Raw genomic sequence first — 20,034 nt, 5'->3', positions numbered from 1 at the left:
GAGGACATTTCATGCTTGTCTTACTGCCTTTTGTTCCATTTGGGTTTACATATAGCTCTGTATGTGGCCTACAGTGATGGTAAGGTTCTAGACTGGCCCCTCCTTCGCTTCTGCTGCTTCTTCTGTCAGTCAGATGTGCATTTTCAGCTATGAGCAGCTTGGCCTGGAGCTCAGAGATGGCAGGGGTCCACACACAGATAACGTAATGGACAATTATAGGCTTGGACTAAAATGACATGGTGTTCTCAAAGTAACTGGCCAGCAGCCCAATAGCTTTCCCAATTCAACACACACACACACACACACACACACACACACACACACACACACACAGTCTTATTCTTCCACTCCTCCAAGTTGGCCTGTCACGATAACACATTTTGCTGGACAATAATTTTCCTACAAACTATTGTCTATAATTGATATTATGTTATATTTACAATAATATCACACAACATTTTTTGAGACCATTTAAAAAATTCAATATATATATATACAGTGCATCCGGAAAGTATTCACAGCGCTTCACTTTTTCTACATTTTGTCATGTTACAGCCTCATTCCAAACTGTATTAAATTAATCTCTTACCTCAAAATTCTACACAAAATACTCCATTATGACAATGTGAAAAAATGTTTTTTTTACATGTTTTGAATTTATTAAAAATAGAAAACAAAAAAATCACATTTACATAAGTATTCACAGCTTTTGCCATGAAGCTCAAAATTGAGCTCAGGTGCATCTTTTTTCCACTGATCATCCTTGAGATCTTTCTACAGCTTAATTGGAGTCCACCTGCAGTAAATTCAGTTGATTGGACATGATTTGGAAAGGCACACACCTGTCTATATAAGGTCCCACAGTTGACTGTGCATGTCAGAGCACAAACACCAAGCATGAAGTCAAAAGAACTGTCTGTAGACCTGCGAGACAGGATTGTCTTGGGGCACAAATCTGGGGAAGGATACAGAAAAATTTCTGCTGCTTTGAAGGTCCCAATGAGCACAGTGGCCTCCATTATTCGTAAATGGAAGACGTTTGGAACCACCAGGACTCCGTCTGTGTACTCTCGGTAGTGGCCCTGCCCCGACATACTGGGGGCCACTGTAGACAGACACATGGCAGCCTGTGTGGTATATAGCGTATAACAGGCATATATGCTCCTCAATTCCTTTTTTTAATCCTTGTGATTTATCAATTATCATGGCAGGCCTAACTCAAAGAGATGTTCTTCACATTTACCAAATGCAATGTACTGTACTTTGTAGTTTATTTGGGTTTAAATAACTAAACGACAACTATATAGTAACTATAAATATATATACAGTAAACCTCGGATATATCGGACTCGGATATATCGGAAATTCGCTCACAACGGACAGATAAAAAAGAACCAATTTTTCTGTAATGCATTTCCAATAAAAATTCATTGCATATATCGGATTTCGCCTATTTCGGACAAAGTCTCCAGTCCCGTTCCAATTTCCCTCGCATATATCGGATGGCCGCATCGTGGCCTTTGATCCATCTTTGATCCATGTTCACAGCCAAAGCAGAAGATTATAACATCTTTGTATGAATTACAGACATGTACATGAGCATGTACAACGAAAAAAAAAAAAATCTCAAATCTGTAGAAATGCCTTCTTGTTGCTATTAGCGAGGTTTAGAAACCAAACGGTAAACCTTAGTGCAAACGATAATGACATCACATGCTATTGAAATGTATGGGAACTTGCTGACTTGTCAATAGCCTGCGTTCGTTTGCGTTTACGTTTATTGTTTGGTTTCTAAACCTCCCTAATAGCAACAAGAAGGCATTTCTACAGATTTGAGAAATGTTTTTTTTATTTTGTTGTACATGCTCATGTACATGTCTGTAATTCATACAAAGATGTTATAATCTTCAGCTTTGGCTGTGAACATGGATTAAAGAAAGTTCCCCCATGGCATTGCGCGTCCGTGTAATGAATGTGGCAGGAAGGGTAGGCCCTAGGTCTACATGAGGCCAAATCCCAAAACAGTAGTGAGGTTAAGATCATGTAGGCCTACGTTATGCTAATCTTGTTGATGTCACTGGCTATTGTCTTTCTCCTGGCTCCAGATTTAGGACAAATATAAAAGTGAGTGATGTCAATAATACTAGCACAGCAGTGAATGAGATCTTAACCTCACTATTGGAAATAACGTAGGCCTGACGGGCGTAACAGGGCCTAGCTTAATTAACAATTTGTTATGCTCAGAGTCCAATAAAGTTAAATTCTCATTACCTTACGTCTCTTTTCATTGCCCAGTCCAGGTACATTGGAAACATAGTCAAGGAAATGCCTTTTTATAACGGATAAAATCCGATTTACGCATATACCGGATATAAATCCGATATATGCGTAAAACGGACATTTTCCGGTATACGCATATAACGGATTTTGCTTATATCGGAAAAAAACAGTGGGAACAATTGAATCCGATATATCCGAGGTTTACTGTATTGTAGAATAAAGTCACTACAAAGGATTGTTTTGGTGTGAACCTCTGATTGTTGTATCCGCTCCTATGTGCGCACGTGTGTGTGTGTGTGTATATAGCATGGCTTGCCCCCTCCCCCCCACGTTCTGATGATGTGTCTGATGGAGGGTGGCTGGTACTAAGCTGTGAGTGTTGAATCTATTCTTGTTTGGTTTGAGCCAACTGTGTAGTGTTCAGTCAGTGCGTTAGTATTCACGTATGTTGCTGTTCTCGCTTCAGCATCCCTCTAAAGCAGGGGTGGGCAAACTACGGCCCGGGGGCCACATGCGGCCCACTAAGCGTTTGAATCTGGCCCGCCAGTTGCTTTCTAAATATTGCAACTTTTAACATACAAACTGGCAACATGACTTGTGAGTCGGATGTCTTATTTATTAAAAAAAAACAAAACAAACAAAACTGTAAAATTAAATTACATAGTTTGATGTGGTCTGATGTTTAAAGTGCTCCTGAAAAAAGGGACATGAGAACATCCAGCTGACAGTATAACACTTTTACAGATAAAATTATAATTCAAGGAAAATTATAAGCATAAAATAGTGTCAGTGTGTGTTAAATATACGTATGTTCTGGCCCCAGGGGACAATTTGTTAACTCAATGCGGCCCACAAGTCAAAATATTTGCCCACCCCTGCTCTAAAGTGAACTTTACCCCCCCTTTACCTCCTGTATTTGGCTTCCTAGCAGGTACAGATGGTCCCAGCATGACCTGGCATAACATCCCTCTGTGGACACGGCCACATTCCCGTCATGTGCTCGCGTGTGTCTGAGCGATAGGTCACAAACAGAATATCTCTGGTAGATATTTAACATGAATAATGTCCATTTAACATCAAGTCGGTTTAAAATGACAAAACATTAGTTCATGTCCCAATCATGGTTTTATGTTACCAATACCGATCCTGATAATCCATGAGTGAAACCGTCCGATACCGATCCCATAGATGCAGTGTAAATGTTTAAATGTACTATTGGCTTTATTGGGGCTCACCAAGGATTTTCTACACAATGAAAATGAGCTACTCATCTTTATCATTTATTTCCATAGCTTATTCCAAGCCTAACTAAGCCAATATGCTGGTTTTAGCAGAACATGAACAACATGCTGGTATCCGCAACTCACCTTTTCTATTCCACAATGGATTTATTTCTAGTCTTCTCATTCACTGGAATGAAAAGCAGGTTTATCCCCCTCCGCTGGGCCCCTCCAGCCAACCTGAACAGCAAAAGTGGTTGCAGATAGCATGCAGATAGCACGTTTTAAAGCAAGTATCGGCCCATACATGTCCATGCCGTGCTTTTTCACTGATATCGGCCGATAACGATCAGTCGGAGCTCTTTACATTACTTTACATTACTCCAAATGTATTTGTTACCACTAAGATGTCGTCCATTGTTGGCTGTTGTACATTGTGTATTTGATTTCAGGCAACATTTGATGTGTTGTGTCTTTGAAATGGCTTTGACTTAACAACAATGCAGCTCTGTAAGAGTTATTTGTCGTTTTTGCAGCACCAATTCTTATCTGAAGCACTTCAGTGGAGAGCCCAGACAGACCCGGACCATGTTCTTTATGTGCTGTTGAATGCAAAGGTGGAGTAAGCCATCCTGTCCATCCAAGAAACTCGGCATGGATGAATGCATACATACATACTGGTCCATTTTGGCAGATGGAAATGAACTGTACTTCCTGTGTTCTTGCTGCAGGGGGTGCCAGTGTGCACAGCTACATGTGCTCAGCTACACAAAAGAGCAGAGAAAATAACAGCCACCCTCATGGAGCGAGGAGGCCTCAACACAGGAGACAACGTGGTGCTGCTTTATCCCCCAGGTAGACACACAGACACCCCCTCTGCCTTTTCATCATCACTTCTCCCATACACATGAAGAATAGTTTTAGTCAGCAAGCTTTGTCTTGTATCTCCTTCCTCTGCAGGGATTGATCTCATAGCTGCCTTCTATGGCTGTCTTTATGCTGGTGTCATCCCTGTGACTGTGCGGCCCCCCCACCCACAGAACCTGGCTGCCACGCTCCCCACTGTCCGCATGATAATTGACGTGAGTATGCACAGACATAAAAGATGGAGTAGAATATTTTGTATTGTTGTCTAAACCAGCACTTGCTTTTGTAAATATCATCATATAGAAATAAACTACTTCTATAGTACTTATAACATATAAAATAAAAACTACTTTGGGTGTGTTTGCTCTGATTTACAACTGTAGCACTGACAGTATGTTGCTAGTTTTGATCCTGCTTGTTGGGTATGAAGTGCCCATGATCTGACTGGAATCTTCCCATGGTGTCCCAACTCTAAATGAACCACGGCCCCCTTCTTAATAGTATCTGAAATCCAAACGATAAAGCCTCATTGTGGGGTGAATCTCCATCCCAGTGCCAGGTTGTCACGGCCGTCCCGTGTGGGGATGAATGGGAACGCCAGTATAAATGACATCTTCAAGATAAAACACTCTTAATGCACAAAGTCATCATTCAGGCTTACTTATTTGATATGATGCGCTGGCACTGTGAGGCGTTCAGGTGAACTCAAAATTTTGTGTGGTAGGCGCAAATTGTTTTTCATTTTTATTCACGTACGCCCATGGCCCATGGCAATAAACGTACCCCACTTTGGGAACCACTGCCATATACTGTAAGCCGTTATATTATGAGATATTGTAATTTTTTTTAAATTCCAGGTTCACGTTTGAACATGTCACTAGTCAATCAGAACCAAGTCTTTCTATTACAATTCATGAAAGCATGCTGCTTGAACACTGATCCACGTCTGGGAATGTTATGTTCCAGGTGAGCAAAGCCGCCTGCATCCTCACCACTCAGCTTCTCATGAGGATCCTCAAGTCCAGGGAAGCTGCAACCAGCGTCAATATCAAAACATGGCCCACCATCATTGATACAGGTGCTCGGCTTTGGGTTATGTTTCTTCACTGCCAGGAAAACACTGCACCATTAAGGTGTCATTTTAGAAGTAGATTATGATTTTTCCCCTTTTTCTCTCTCAGATGATCTCCCCAGAAAGCGTCCTCCACAGATCTACAAACCCCCGACAGCTGAGATGTTGGCTTACCTGGACTTCAGTGTGTCCACCACAGGCATGTTGACTGGAGTTAAGGTAAATCAATCAATGATGCGTTACAGTGTCAAAATATACAGTAGACCCACACTAGTAACAGCGGTAGGTACACACTGCACAATCAGATGAGATTCTATAATATATATAATATGATGATGATGAAATATGATAATGTAAGGTTTCTATTGGCATGAGCAGAGAGACGTTAATACAAGAACATGAAGAGCTTGGTTATTGTTCATTGTACAGTGCATCCGGAAAGTATTCACAGCGCTTCACTACATTTTGTCATGTTACAGCCTCATTCCAAACTGTATTAAATTAATCTCTTACCTCAAAATTCTACACAAAATACTCCATTATGACAATGTGAAAAAAGTTTTTTTTGACATGTTTTGAATTTATTAAAAATAGAAAACAAAAAAATCACATTTACATAAGTATTCACAGCCTTTGCTTAATACTTTGTTGATCCACCTTTGGCAGCAATTACAGCCTCAAGTCTTTTTGAATATGATCCCACAAGTTTAGCACACCTATCTTTAGGCAGTTTTGCCCATTCTTCTTTGCAATAAGTCTCAAGCTCCATCAGGTTGGATGGGAGACGTCTGTGCACAGCCATTTTCAGATCTCTCCAGAGATGTTCGATCGGATTCAAGTCTGGACTCTGGCTGGGCCACTCCAGGACATTCACGGAGTGGTTCTGAAGCCAATCTTTTGAGATCTTGGCTGTGTGCTAATGTCTACTGTCTATATGGTCAAGGTACATGACCAGTCTACTGAGGTCAAGAGCGCTCTGGAGCAGGTTTTCATCCAGGATATCTCTATATATTGCTGCATTCATTTTCCTTCTATCCTGACTAGTCTGCCAGTTCCTGCTGCTGAAAAACATCCCCACAGCATGATGCTGCCACCACCATGCTTCACTGTAGGGATGGTATTGGCCTGGTGATGAGTAGTGCCTGGTTTCCTCCACACATGGCGCCTGGCATTCACACCAAAGAGTTCAATCTTTGTCTCATCAGACCAGAGAATTTTGTTTCTCATGGTCTGAGAGTCATTCAGGTGCTTTTTGGCAAATTCCAGACGGGCTGCCATGTTCCTTTTACGAAGGAGTGGCTTTCGTCTGGCCACTCTACCATACAGGCCTGATTGGTGGATTGCTGCAGAGATGGTTGTCCTTCTGGAAGGCTCTCCTCTCTCCACAGAGGAACGCTGGAGCTCTGACAGACTGACCATCGGGGCCTTGGTCACCTCCCTGACTAAGGCCCTTCTTCCCCGATCGCTCAGTTTAGAAGGCCGGCCAGCTCTAGGAAGAGTCCTGGTGGTTCCAAACGTCTTCCATTTACGAATAATGGAGGCCACTGTGCTCATTGGGACCTTCAAAGCAGCAGAAATTTTTCTGTATCCTTCCCCAGATTTGTGCCTTAAGACAATCCTGTCTCGCAGGTCTACAGACAGTTCTTTTGACTTCATGCTTGGTGTTTGTGCTCTGACATGCACAGTCAACTGTGGGACCTTATATAGACAGTTATTATATTTCCAAATCATGTCCAATCAACTGAATTTACTGCAGGTGGACTCCAATTAAGCTGTAGAAAGATCTCAAGGATGATCAGTGGAAAAAAGATGCACCTGAGCTCAATTTTGAGCTTCATGGCAAAGGCTGTGAATACTTATGTAAATGTGATTTCTTAGTTTTCTATTTTTAATAAATTCAAAAAGTCAAAAAAAAACTTTTTCACATTGTCATAATGGAGTATTTTGTGTAGAATTTTGAGGTAAGAGATTAAATTAATACAATTTGGAATGAGGTTGTAACATGACAAAATGTGGAAAAAGTGAAGCGCTGTGAATACTTTCCGGATGCACTGTACGTACCATATGTCACCAAAATGTGTGCGTTTGTGTTGATGATCTTTGTAAGAGGTTGTGGTATTTTTGTCAGATGTCTCACAGTGCAGTCAGCACCCTGTGTCGCTCCATCAAGCTACAGTGTGAACTCTACTCCTCACGTCAAATAGCCATCTGCCTGGATCCATACTGTGGCCTGGGTTTTGTCCTGTGGTGCCTCTCCAGGTATTTAAAAACACAGGCTGATAGGAACAAGCCGCATCATTGTTGCTACAGCATATTGAGCCTTTTAGCGCTTCAGTGTTTACTCAGGTCACCAGTCCATCCTCATCCCTCCCCTGGAGCTGGAGAGCTCACTTCCTCTGTGGCTGAGCACACTCAGTCAGTACAAGATCAGAGACACATTCTGCTCCTACTCTGTCATGGAGCTTTGCACAAAGGGCCTCGGGACCCAGACGGAGATGCTGAAGGTAAAAAGTGTGCAGGCAGTTGTCATCTGTGTCTCAGTTAGGAAACGTGCTTGTCATTTCTGATAAAACTGAGCGTGTGTTTTTGTCAAAGATAACTTCACAATAGCAATCACATGTGTGTGTGTTTAGGCACGTGGCCTGAATCTGTCTTGCGTGCGGAGCTGCGTGGTCATAGCTGAAGAGCGACCCCGGCTTTCTCTCACACAGTCCTTCTCCAAGCTCTTCAGAGATCTTGGCCTCTCGTCACGAGCCGTCAGCACCGCCTTTGGCTCCAGGGTCAACCTGGCTATTTGTATGCAGGTTAGCATTGCCACTGCTCACCCACGTGCTCCTGAATTGCTCTAATTGTTGAACTTTTATAGGTTGTTTATTGTTCATTTAGGATTATGTTTTTGCAAATCTTCTCACATTGAGTATTTCCCCCCCTGCCTGTGTCGTAGGGCACAGCTGGACCAGACCCCTCCACCGTCTATGTAGACATGAAGTCTCTGCGTCATGACAGGTGACTAGACTGGACTCCTATAGTCATATTTTTTTTCATGGTGACAACAGCGTAAACAATATCTGCATCACTCAGGGTGAGGCTCGTTGAACGGGGAGCGCCACAAAGTCTTCCACTCATGGAATCAGGCACTGTAAGTATTGATTATTGATGTATTTATACAATGCTAATATGTACCGTGACAGACCTGAAAATGCAACTCTTCATGTCCAATGTGTTGTATTTTAAGATCCTACCAGGCGTGAGGGTCATTATTGTAAACCCAGAGACCAGAGGTCCACTTGGAGACTCTCATCTTGGCGAGGTAAGTGGACAGATGATGGCATAGACGAACATAGAATTGCATCTTTTTGACACAAATGAGACTGACTCTGTGACTCTAAACATTGTGTGCAGATCTGGGTGAACAGTCCTCACAGTGCCAGTGGCTACTACACCATCTATGGGGAAGAGAGCCTGCAGGCTGACCACTTCAACACACGACTCAGCTTTGGGGAGCCCAGCACTCTATGGGCCCGAACAGGCTACCTGGGCTTCATCAAGAGGACTGAGTTACTGGATGCCAGTGGAGGTCAGATGGGATTTTTCAATAACAGAACAGGCCTTTTTCCCTCATAACTAATCATTTAATAAGTACAGTAAAGTCTCGCTATATCGATATCGGTTAAAACGAATTACTGCTTATTACGATACTATTTTCATTTCCCGGCAAATTTCTAGTCTTTTATGATATAATTAGTTCCGTTAGTACGATACCCGGTTATTATGATAATCCGGTTACTACGATGCCCTTTTCATCTCCCGCCAGCCACTTTGGTCTGCTTATATTGATACAAAAGCAGCTTAAATCAATCTTTGCTTAAGGATTTCAATACCAAATGCTTCCAGTCAACTTTATTTTTCACACTTCCACCACCAGAGCACAGCACACACACCGATTCCCGCACTTCCTGGTTCACAGGTCATGCTCAACCCGCCCCACATAGCTGGCCAAACAGACAACAGAAGAACCAACTGACATAGCATACACACCTATTCCAACGAAGACACAAGCGTACAAATACATGTATTTAATTGTGTTGTATTCAGATATCTTTTTATCGCTTGCAATAATCACTGTTTTTCATATGTACATGCTGGCGTTTGTGGTTTCTCTCGTGTGTATAGATTCTATACACACAAGAGAAACCACAAACGCAGTTGGTTCTTCTGTTGCAGGCATGTGTTTGGCCAGCTATGTGGGGCGGGTTGAGCATGACCTGTGAACCAGGAAGTGCGGGAATCGGTGTGTGTGCTGTGCTCTGGTGGTGGAAGTGTGAAATATAAAGTTGACTGGTAACAGCCGTTCGCCATGTTCTTTTTTGGTATTGAAATCCTTAAGCAAAGATTGATTTAAGCTGCTCGACATTGTTCTATACTATAGAACAATGTCGAGTGCATTATTGCCCACTTTTAATGCAGTTCGGCGCAGGATCGGATATATCATCATAGTCCGGTTATATCGATATTTTTTCCGACTCCCGACAATATCGATATAACGAGACTTTACTGTAATAAACTAATAATGTTTGCTTTTCTGTTGCAGATCGCCATGATGCCTTGTTTGTAGTGGGCTCCCTGGATGAAACGTTGGAGCTGAGGGGCTTGCGTTACCACCCCATCGACATTGAGACATCGGTGTCTCGAGCTCATCGCAGCATCGCAGAGAGGTGAGATAGCCTAGGGCATAGATACACAATGATATTCATATTTCATTGGACACATTGCAGTTCCACTATACGTTTGAGGGAAAGGGATTCATTTATTGGCAAACGTGTCCACCTTTGCTACCAGAGGTAACAGACCCACCCACCAACTAATTTTCCTAAAGGAGACCTATGATGCTCATTTTCAGCCCTTTGTATTGATTTGTGGACTCCCAGAGAGCAGCTACACACGGTAACCCGCAGAGAAAGCTTTATAGATCCTCCACATCTGCACCTATTCCAGCTGGTTTAACACGAGAATACTACATTCTAACTACATGTATAGGGCAGAAAGAGCATCATTGGTTTAATAGTCCTTTAATAGTCCAGTCAGACTAAACAAGTTGAACACAATATGCTTCAATTTGTTCACATTTACAGTGACAGGAATAAATGAAAACGTTTTTTTGTGTAATTAATCAATGCGCCCCAGAGCAAGCACGCATCTGTTATGACGGCAGACAGCAGCACAATGGAGCATCCCCACACAGTCTGATGCTCCTTTCTAACTTCTTTCTGACCTGAACACATTAACAGCAGTATAATTCCAACACCATATACTGTATGTACTGTAGTATGAACAAGTTTGGGCATCCGACTTTTCTTTCTCAATGACTTGTGGTTGGGATCATCCATTCCAGGTAAATATATCATATGGCAGACCAACACGGGGATAGATGAGAAGGGAAATGAACTTTATAGGATTTACAGAAAGTGTGCAATCATTATTTCAACAAAAGTAGGCAGGTGGATACATTTGGGCACCCCAACATCAATATTTAGTAGATCCTCCTTTATCAGAAATAAATGCTTCCTATAGCTTCCAATCAGGGTCTGGATTCTGGTTGAAGGTAATTTGGACCATTCCTCTTTCCAAAACATCTCCAGTTGAGTCAGGTTTGATGGTCTTTTAGCTTGATTGATCATTTGGAGATGATGATATTATATGTATATAATATAAATATGAAAAAATATGTATTTTATATAATAAAAACATTTATATTAAAAAAAAGTATATATAACGGTCTGCATCTAAAATATCTCTGATGCACTTTTTGCACAACCTGCCCCAAATGTTTTCTGAGTTGTGTACAATCTATGTATCTCAAATCCTGTCAGTTATCTTCCTATTAATGAAACAGACATGGTTGCTAATGGTGATGATTAATTCATTAAAACAACTGTGATTCATCTGATTAATCTTTTTAATCGTTGGAAAACCACAATTAAGATGTAATAACAATACAACAGTCTTAACTATTAGGGATGCTCCAATCACGCTTTTGATTACTGATCATCCATGAGTGAGATCCGCTGGTGCTGGTGCTGGTGCTGGTGCTGGTGCTGGTGCTGGTGCTGGTGCTGGTGCTGGTACTGATACTGCTCACATGGATTAACTTTACATTTTTCAATCTATTTATGGTGAGTGCTATCGACCGGGGGGGCCGAAAGGGGTGGGAAGTTAGACAATTCCAAGGGCCACTGGCAAGTAGGTCATTATAAAAAATGAACTGATTTTTAAAATTGTGTGAAAGGATTTAACACAAACCAGAATTGCATTTAATGCATATTTTTAGTAATATGAATACATGGGAAGGGAAGCAAATACTTGAATAACTATTTGTTTAGTTCAAGAGAACTAATTAACAGAATAAAATAAGGGAAGGTGAGTTAAATTCTTTGAAAATGATATATCGTTTTCCTTTGAAGCGCCAGCACAGGCATTATCCGCTAGGGCGGTGGTCCACACTGGGTGATGGTCTTGTACATTAGTGCACTGTAGATGTACAAAAACAATGAAGCAGTCGACGTTAACTTGCGACGTTGGGATTTCATTCAAACGTTAGTGTATATTATTAATAGTAGTATTTGTGTGTATTTCCTGTCTTTTTGCATTGCACATAGTGTGACGCTGGTGTGGCTGGTATAGTTCCTCCACCTGATGAGGGTCAGATTCCAGCTAGTATGTCTACAGGGACATCTAAAGGCAGCGCTTCCTCCGTATTTCGTTACGTGTTGCTGACACCAGACCTCCACTTGTGTTCTCCAGTGCTGTGTTTACGTGGACCAACCTGCTGGTGGTGGTGGCCGAGCTAAGTGGTTCCGAGCAGGAGGCCCTGGACCTGGTGCCCCTGGTTACCAACGTGATCCTGGAGGAGCACCACCTCATCGTTGGTGTTGTGGTCATCGTGGACCCGGGAGTGATCCCCATCAACTCCAGAGGAGAGAAGCAGCGGATGCACCTGCGGGACTCCTTCCTGGCCGATCAACTGGACCCCATCTACGTGGCCTACAACATGTGATCCGGCTGCAAGGGGGTCCATGGAGCCATAGTGACCATGGGGGGGCATGAAGTCAGCACAGTCTTGTCACAGTCTTGTCCTGAAAGTACGGCGGCTGTACTGTATAAAGTGTGCTTCCTACTTCTCTAACATTGCTGATGTTTTATAGGAGATCTTTCATGATCGCCAGGAAACAATTCATTGCTTTTGGTCTGAACAATCATGCAGATTAGAAAAACAACAAAAAAAGGCCCTTCACTTTTCAGTGGCAGGAAGGCACACCGGAACACGGAGAAGAGCTGAAACTTTCCCTCTTGCACTTTAAGTCCTCACACCTCTAACGCCCTCTTCCTGTCTACCTGCCTCAAAGGGAAGGAAGGACCTTCCTCCACCTGACAGCGGAAACCTCACCATCAGTATTAAGTGTCGCCGGCAGGGGGCGCTCTGAAGTTACCATGCTAGAAAAATGTGCAAAATGGCAGTGTGCTGACTGAGGCGGGGGGCACCTTTCCTGAAAGTCTACGGCTTGGTGACCCCGACAAAAGATGCTCATCTTGCAACACAAGCTGCTTCCTAAATGACCCATCAAGCTTCGTCAAAGACCAAACAAACAGGAGCTACTTTTATCATCTTTGCTTCATTTGGGGTGTTTTTCTTCATTTTACATCCACTGTCTTGCACAAAAAGAGCCTGTCTAATTGTGGAGGTGATCTTGACCATGGACCCAAAAGTGGACCTCTTGGTGACTACCAAGCTGACCAGGCTGGCTCTGGACCACATCCCATTCTTTGGAAGCACACTGCTGTTTCTCCCCCAATAGTGTAGAACTGTGACGTTACCACCGTCTGGGGGAGCGTGTGTAAGTTCTCCATCGTAGGAGTGGAGAACATCTTAGAACAGTCAAATAGTGTTGAAGGGTCAGCTGAAGGCAGTCACGTGCCTTTTCACAACCAAGCCCTATTGTGACAATATGGACTGTTGAATTTCATAGAGATATCACAAATGAGGACAGAACTTTGCCTTATTGAAGCTCCTCCTCCTGTCATTGAAGAAGTACAACACCACCTTTCCATTTGTGTCGTTTCCATAGAAGGGTGGTGGCTACCTTTTTTACTAACTTTGTTTTTCCTCTTTCCATCATCACATATTCCCGTTCCATATGAATGTCTAACACTGAAAACAACCATAGTCGCACGGTGGACGAGTGATTGGCATATTGGCCACACAGTCAGGAGATCGGGAAGACCTGGGTTCTCCCTGTGGGTTTTCTCCGGGTACTCCGGTTACCTCCCCCATTCCATATTCCATTGGCCACTCCAAATTGTCCATATGTATGAATGTGGGTGGGAATGGTTGTTTGTCTATATGTGCCCTGTGATTGGCTGGCCACAAGTCCAGGGTGGACCCCACCTCTCACAGCTGGGATAGGCTCCGGCAGACGCCCACCCTTGTGAGGATAAGCGGTACAAAAGATGGATGGATGGAAAACAACAGAGTGACAGTTTCCAGCTAGTCATAGAAGAATATTTCAAAATAAAAATCTACTTAGTAAAAGGTAGGAGGCAAATGAAGGTAATGTTGGTGTTTATTGGTTATTTTACAGCTCAAATACTGTCATCACTAGTTATTGTGCACATGAGACTTGGCTGATGTTTCATCATTCACAGCATTTTTATCATTAGTTTTAAATGATGGTTTGACATTGTTAAAAACAAAAACCATGTGGAGGATTCTGGCAGGAACACCAGCACTTTCCTTCATATTGTTCAGTGTGAGTGCCCCTCCATGGGTCTGTCTGAAGTGGGTGTGCATCATTTGATTATTGGCTTTTTTAAGTAAAACGGTGGGTTTTTATTGGCATATTAAATCGTTTGTTGTTTTTTTAATATTTCTTTTTTTAAAGTCACCCCCACTGTAACTTTAACCTGTTCCATCCAAATATGGAACCCGAGATATTTAGTAGGGTTTCCATTGCTATTTTCTTAGTGTAATGTTTGTTTGAAATGCCACAATTCCTGCAAGCAAGCTGCTTTTACATCCTGGGAAAGCTTGCTACTTGGAATCCATGCAGTGTCAAAAAGCGACACGTAGGCAGGCAAGTAAGATCAACTCCTTGAAAAAGTGAAGCACTTGAGTCACTTTGTGATATTCCTCTGTTGCAGCCGACTCAATTTGATGGCAAGTTTTGAATAAACTTTTATAATTTATTGTTGGCCTTCCTACCTTTTTCAGTAGAGATTGGTGCTATCCAAATGGGGGAAGGTGGATTCTCATAGGTTGTTCACCACCCTGTTCTAGATGGGTTTGTCTTCACCTGTGGGCTGGGAAAAGATCTCCAGAGGCGTCCCAACATGGACAATGCAAGAACATCTCATGTGAGTGCTTGAGCTTTCCAAAGTTATTCCAAGCACAATATGTTAACCTGTATGTAAGTTTGGATCCTGTTGACACGAACCCAAGGGCCCACAATATTATATACCTCAGTGACTTGTCTCTTCACTATGCATCACCGAGCTGCAGCAGTTCCCTTCAATGGTGCGATTTCTCCTAACTTGTCTTGACAAACAAATTCTGTCACACTGTCATTGGATGTGGTTCATGTCAAATAAAATCAGATGCTTTGTCAGAAATTCATGTCATCGTCTACAGTGTCTGCAGTCTGCAGTCCAACGAATATTGGTGGCCCACCATGTACCAACATTCCTTCTACGCTTCCGTTCAGCCCTTAAAAAAGTCAACATTACGGTGCAAAGCTGAGACAATCAAGTGTAAGAATTGATTAATTAATAATTAATTTCATTTGTTTGTAAATCTTAAGTATTGATTTATTTGGGTAAGCAGCGTACCTCCTCTGTGATCGCCGCTTGAGTCTGGCCAATCACAGAGCATGAAGAGTGAATACATAATGAGCATTTTCCTTAAACACGAATACAGATAATGACCAAATGTACTCATTTTATTCTCGTATCCAGCAAATACGTATTGTCTGTAACAGAACTCATTCATAATCAATCGCTTCCATCCAACCCTGTCTTCCGCATCTGTCTCATGTCCTCCTTCCCTACATCCATAAACCTCCTCGTTGGTCTTCCTCTACGCCTCCTACCTGGCAGCATCCTTCTACCAATATATTCACTATCTCTCCTCTGGACATGTCCCAACCATCTCAGTCTGACTGATAACTGACTTCATCTCCAAGGCCTCTAACATGTAATGTCCCTCCGATGTACCCCTTCCTGATCCTATCCATCCTGGTCACTCCCAATGAGAACCTCAGCATCCCCATCTCTGCTACTTCAAGTTCTGCTTCCTGTCTTTTCCTCAGTGCCACTGTCTCTAGACCAAACAACATGGCTGGTCTCACCACAGTTTTGTATACGTTTCCTTTCATTTTAGCTGAAACTCTTCTATCAAACATCACGCCTGACACTTTTCTCCACCCGTTCCATCCTGCCTGCACACGCTTCTTCACCTCCTTTTCACAATCTCCATTGTTCTGGACTGTTGACCCCAAGTACTTCAAATTCTCCACCTTCTGTATCTCTTCTCCCTGTAACCTCACTCTTCCACTTGGGTCCCTCGCATTCACACACATATATACGGCTAATCTTCATTCCTCTCCTTTCCAGGGCAAACCTCCACTCTTCTAAGCTTATCTGTCAGCCTGTCCATCGCCATAGCAAACTAGACTGGGCTCAGAGCTGATCCCTGATGTTCCACCTCCACCTTGAACTCTTCTGTCACACCTCCAGCACATCTTACATTCCTCATACATATCCTACACCACTTGAACATACTTCTCTGTCACTCCAGACTTCCTCATACAATACCACAGTTCCTCTGTAGGCACCCGTCATAGGCTTTCTCCACATCTACAAAGACTCAAAGCAGCTCCCTCTGTCATCAACTCTTTGAAGTACTCTCTCCATCTTCCCATCCCACTACTTAACTTCTGAACACACTTTTTCTACAACTAATTAAAAAACAAAAGAGAGAGAAAATGCCACCGAAAAAGGGACCTGCTCCGGAAGAGATCAGGAGCACACTGGACTCCCTGAGTGCCAATGTGAGCATGGTGCTAACACAACAGGAGCAGCTACTACGGAGGTTCGGGGCAATGGAGGAAGAGATGAAAAGAATGAGTGATAGAGACGCCAAAAGGGAGCGAAGGATCTTGGGGCTAGAATAACGAGTGGACGATCTGGAGCAATATACAAGATCAAATGACATCATAATCACAGGTATCAAGATTCGTCCGTGCTCGTATGCTCGGGCTCTTGTGCCTGAGGAAAGAGAGACCGGCGAACCGAGCGATTCTGAAATGAGCTCAGTTGAGCAGCAGGTGATGACCCAGCTACACAACTTGGGAATTGAACTGGAAATGAAAAATATCGAAGCTTGTCACCCTCTGCCTACACAGGGAAGACCACTCGCAGTAATAATCAGATTCGCCAACAAAAAGGAAAAAACAGAACTGCTAAAACAAGAACGCAAACTTAAAGGTACTGATATCTACATTAACGAGCACTTGACAAAACGGAACGCAGACATCACAAGAAAAGCACACCAACTAAAGAAACAATGGAAAAGCCAGCAAACATGGGTCCGAAATTGCAAGGTCTTCATAAAACAAAATGGGTCACCAGAAGAGGCAAGAGTGATGGTGGTGAGGCAAATTCATGATCTGGACAAGTACAGTAAAGTCTCGTTATATCGATATCGGTTAAAACTAATTACTACTTATTACGATACTATTTTCATTTCCCGGCAGATTTCTAGTCTTTTATGATCTAATTAGCTCCGTTAGTACGATACACGGTTATTATGATAATCCGGTTACTAGGATGCCCTTTTCATCTCCCGCCAGCCAATTTGGTCTGCTTATATCGATACAAAAGCAGCTTAAATCAATCTTTGCTTAAGGATTTCAATACCAAAAAAGAACACGGCGAACGGCTGCTTCCAGTCAACTTTATTTTTCACACTTCCACCACCAGAGTGCAGCACACACAGCGGAAAACACCCGTCCCTCGCGCCTACCCCTCCGGGTGGCAACACCTTCCCTATCGATAGTTCCGGGGTGAATTATGTCCCGGTAACCGGTTGTTACCTGTCAGCGTGTTCAGCCCCAAACCGTGGTAAGGGGCGGCCTGACTTAGGCAGAGAAAAACAACACGGCTGCCGGCTGCTTCCAGTCAACTTTATTTCCGACTCTCCCACCACCAGAGCACAGCACACCCCGATCCCCCGCCCTTCCTGGTTCACAGGTCATGCTCAACCCGCCCCACATAGCTGGCCAAACACATGCCTGCAACACTACCCCCACTCTGGATGATGATTAGGCCCTTAACATCGCTCCAGGACACTTTAACGATTTCCCACAGATGTATACGTGACAAGCTCCATAAGCTAGAATAACCATAGCTTATCAATAATGGGAGTGAAGAACCAAATCTCTTTAACATACATGGTAGAGCAGGGGTGTCAAAGTCAAATGGACGGAGGGCCAAATAAAACATTTGGCCACAAGCCGAGGGCCGGACTGTCCAATCTTCATTAAAACCAAGATTTAACCTACTGAAAACATAACAAATATATTACAATATGATTGGATAAATAAAGCAATATTTTCTTATGACTCTGTCAGTCATTTTTAATTTCAGCAGGCACAAAATACAAATGTCCTTTATATAAAAAACTCATAACATAAAATTTATGTTATGAGTTTTTTTTCGACCGGGCTTTTCTGAACAGACTCTGTCGAGATTTGAGGCCTCGTTTTAATTCCTCGACCTTCTGTAGCCTTTGTTCCATGTCCAGAATCTTGTTTTTGTCTGTGTGTTTTGTTTCATGATGCCGTCTCATATTATATTCTTTCATCACCGCCACACTTTCTCCACATAGAAGACAAACAGGTTTTCCAGCTACCTCCGTGAACATGTACTCCAACTCCCACCTTGTTTGAAAGCCCCTGTTTTCACCGTCCACCTTCCGTTTTGCCATTGTTGATGGGTATCTGTAAATTAACTTTTGCTGTTATGCTAATGACTGATGCTGAATGACTGCTGAATAAATTAAGCCGCCTCCCACTATGCTCCGCTCGCGCGTCCCTGTTGCATTGTGGGAAATGTAGTACAGTTTATATGCGGGTCGAATCTAATAATAGGTTAATATCATCACGCGGGCCAGGTAAAACCCTCTCGCGGGCCTGATGTGGCCCGCGGGCCTTGACTCTGACATATGTGTGGTAGAGCATCTACAAAGGAAGAAACCAACAATTCCAATGCACTTTAAATGCCTCACTTTTTTTTTTTTTTTTTTTTTTTTTCTTCACACAAGTGTGAACATCATTCTTTTGAACTCTTTTGCTCTGGGGGGGGGGGGGGGGCAGCGATCCGCCTACACCCCTCCCCAGGCTACATCCTTCAGGTGGACCGGCGAACCCAGTCCCCAAGCCGTCTGGGTGACCTGCGAGCCCGTTGGCCCCTTCGTGGCGGTGTGGGGGTTGTATAAGACTGTCCGGCTTGATGATCAAGGGGAGGCTGAGTCTCCGTCTCTTCCGTACGGACTGGGGGTCGGCCGCTGTCCACCCCCGCCGGTGACAATGTTTCCGGGTCGGAGCCCAGGGCAGCTCCTCCTGCTGATGGCTCCCCACAGTCCGACGGCGTGTCCCACAGGTCGAGGGGGCCGTGGCCAGGAGCCGTGGCGTTGGAGTCCGGCAAGGCGGATGATACCTCCACCGGCGACCAGCTGTCGGCGTCCTTGTGGGCCCAGGTGTTGTCAAGCGGTGTCCGTGAATAATAAGGCTTCAACTTGTCGTGATGCACTACTTTGGCTGCGGACCTCGGACATTTCTTGATCCGGTAGACCATGTCGTCTAGCACGCCCACCACGAAGTATGGGCCCTCATATGAGGGTAAGAACTTGCGCACTTTGTTCCTCACTCTTTTGGTCCCCTTCACCAGATACCAAACTGCATCAGCGATTCTGTACTGGGTTTGGCATACGTTCTTGTCGTACTTTAGCTCGTTCGACAGATCTCCCAAGCGCTTCCCGAGCCAGCTGGTGAGCAAGTTCCAAGCGCTCCCTGAGTTGCGCCACATACTCTGGAGGGGTGTCAACATCCTCACCATCTGGGGGTAATCCGACAACCAAATCAATTGGTTCTGTTATTTCTCTCCCAAAGAGCATCATGTTTGGGGTGAGGCCTGTGGAACTGTGGCGGGTGGCTCTGTATGCCATGACTGCATAGAGAATCATTAGGTCCCAGTCCCAATGAGAGCGCTCCGCAGTGGTGGCCAATGTCTTCTGCAGGGTAGCATTAAAACGCTCTATCATCTGCCTGGGGATGAAACGATGTTGTGCGCGTCTTGTCAATCCCCAGCAGTTCACACATCTTCTGGAATACCGCTGACTCGAAGTTGGCCCCCTGGTCACTATGCAGGCTGTGAGGAGCCCCATACCTACACACCCATTCCGTCGTGATACGCTCGGCGACAGTCACTGCTTGCTCATCGGGGAGAGGGTAGGCCTCCACCCACTTACTGAAATAATCTTGTACT

At 43.7% G+C, this 20,034-nt stretch overlaps 1 protein-coding gene across 10 annotated transcripts in view; it reads left to right on the top strand.

Annotated features, from left to right (window-relative positions):
• Positions 1–15,608, top strand: part of dip2ba (DIP2 acetate--CoA ligase B (putative)a) — a 54,852-nt gene extending 39,244 nt beyond the window's left edge. For 2 of the 10 annotated variants that reach the window (XM_078798225.1, XM_078798226.1), the window contains 15 exons: positions 56–79; positions 4,037–4,117; positions 4,232–4,355; positions 4,461–4,582; positions 5,334–5,445; positions 5,549–5,658; positions 7,568–7,698; positions 7,775–7,943; positions 8,073–8,243; positions 8,384–8,445; positions 8,521–8,578; positions 8,675–8,749; positions 8,842–9,016; positions 10,031–10,154; positions 12,241–15,607. In XM_078798225.1, coding sequence (XP_078654351.1) covers positions 56–79; positions 4,037–4,117; positions 4,232–4,355; positions 4,461–4,582; positions 5,334–5,445; positions 5,549–5,658; positions 7,568–7,698; positions 7,775–7,943; positions 8,073–8,243; positions 8,384–8,445; positions 8,521–8,578; positions 8,675–8,749; positions 8,842–9,016; positions 10,031–10,154; positions 12,241–12,493 — 1,791 coding nt within the window. In that variant the 3' untranslated portion in view covers positions 12,494–15,607. The other 8 variants (XM_078798228.1, XM_078798229.1, XM_078798224.1 and 5 more) reach the window with 7 other exon arrangements.
• The last annotated feature ends 4,426 nt before the right edge of the window (positions 15,609–20,034 follow it).

Source organism: Doryrhamphus excisus, linkage group LG17 (genome assembly GCF_037039965.1).
Source record: "Doryrhamphus excisus strain RoL-2023G ecotype Guam linkage group LG17, RoL_Dexc_Guam_v1.1, whole genome shotgun sequence".
NCBI classification, from domain to species: Eukaryota; Metazoa; Chordata; class Actinopteri; order Syngnathiformes; family Syngnathidae; genus Doryrhamphus; species Doryrhamphus excisus.
Note: the sequence above shows the minus strand (reverse complement) of the source record. Positions and strands in the feature narration are given on the sequence as shown.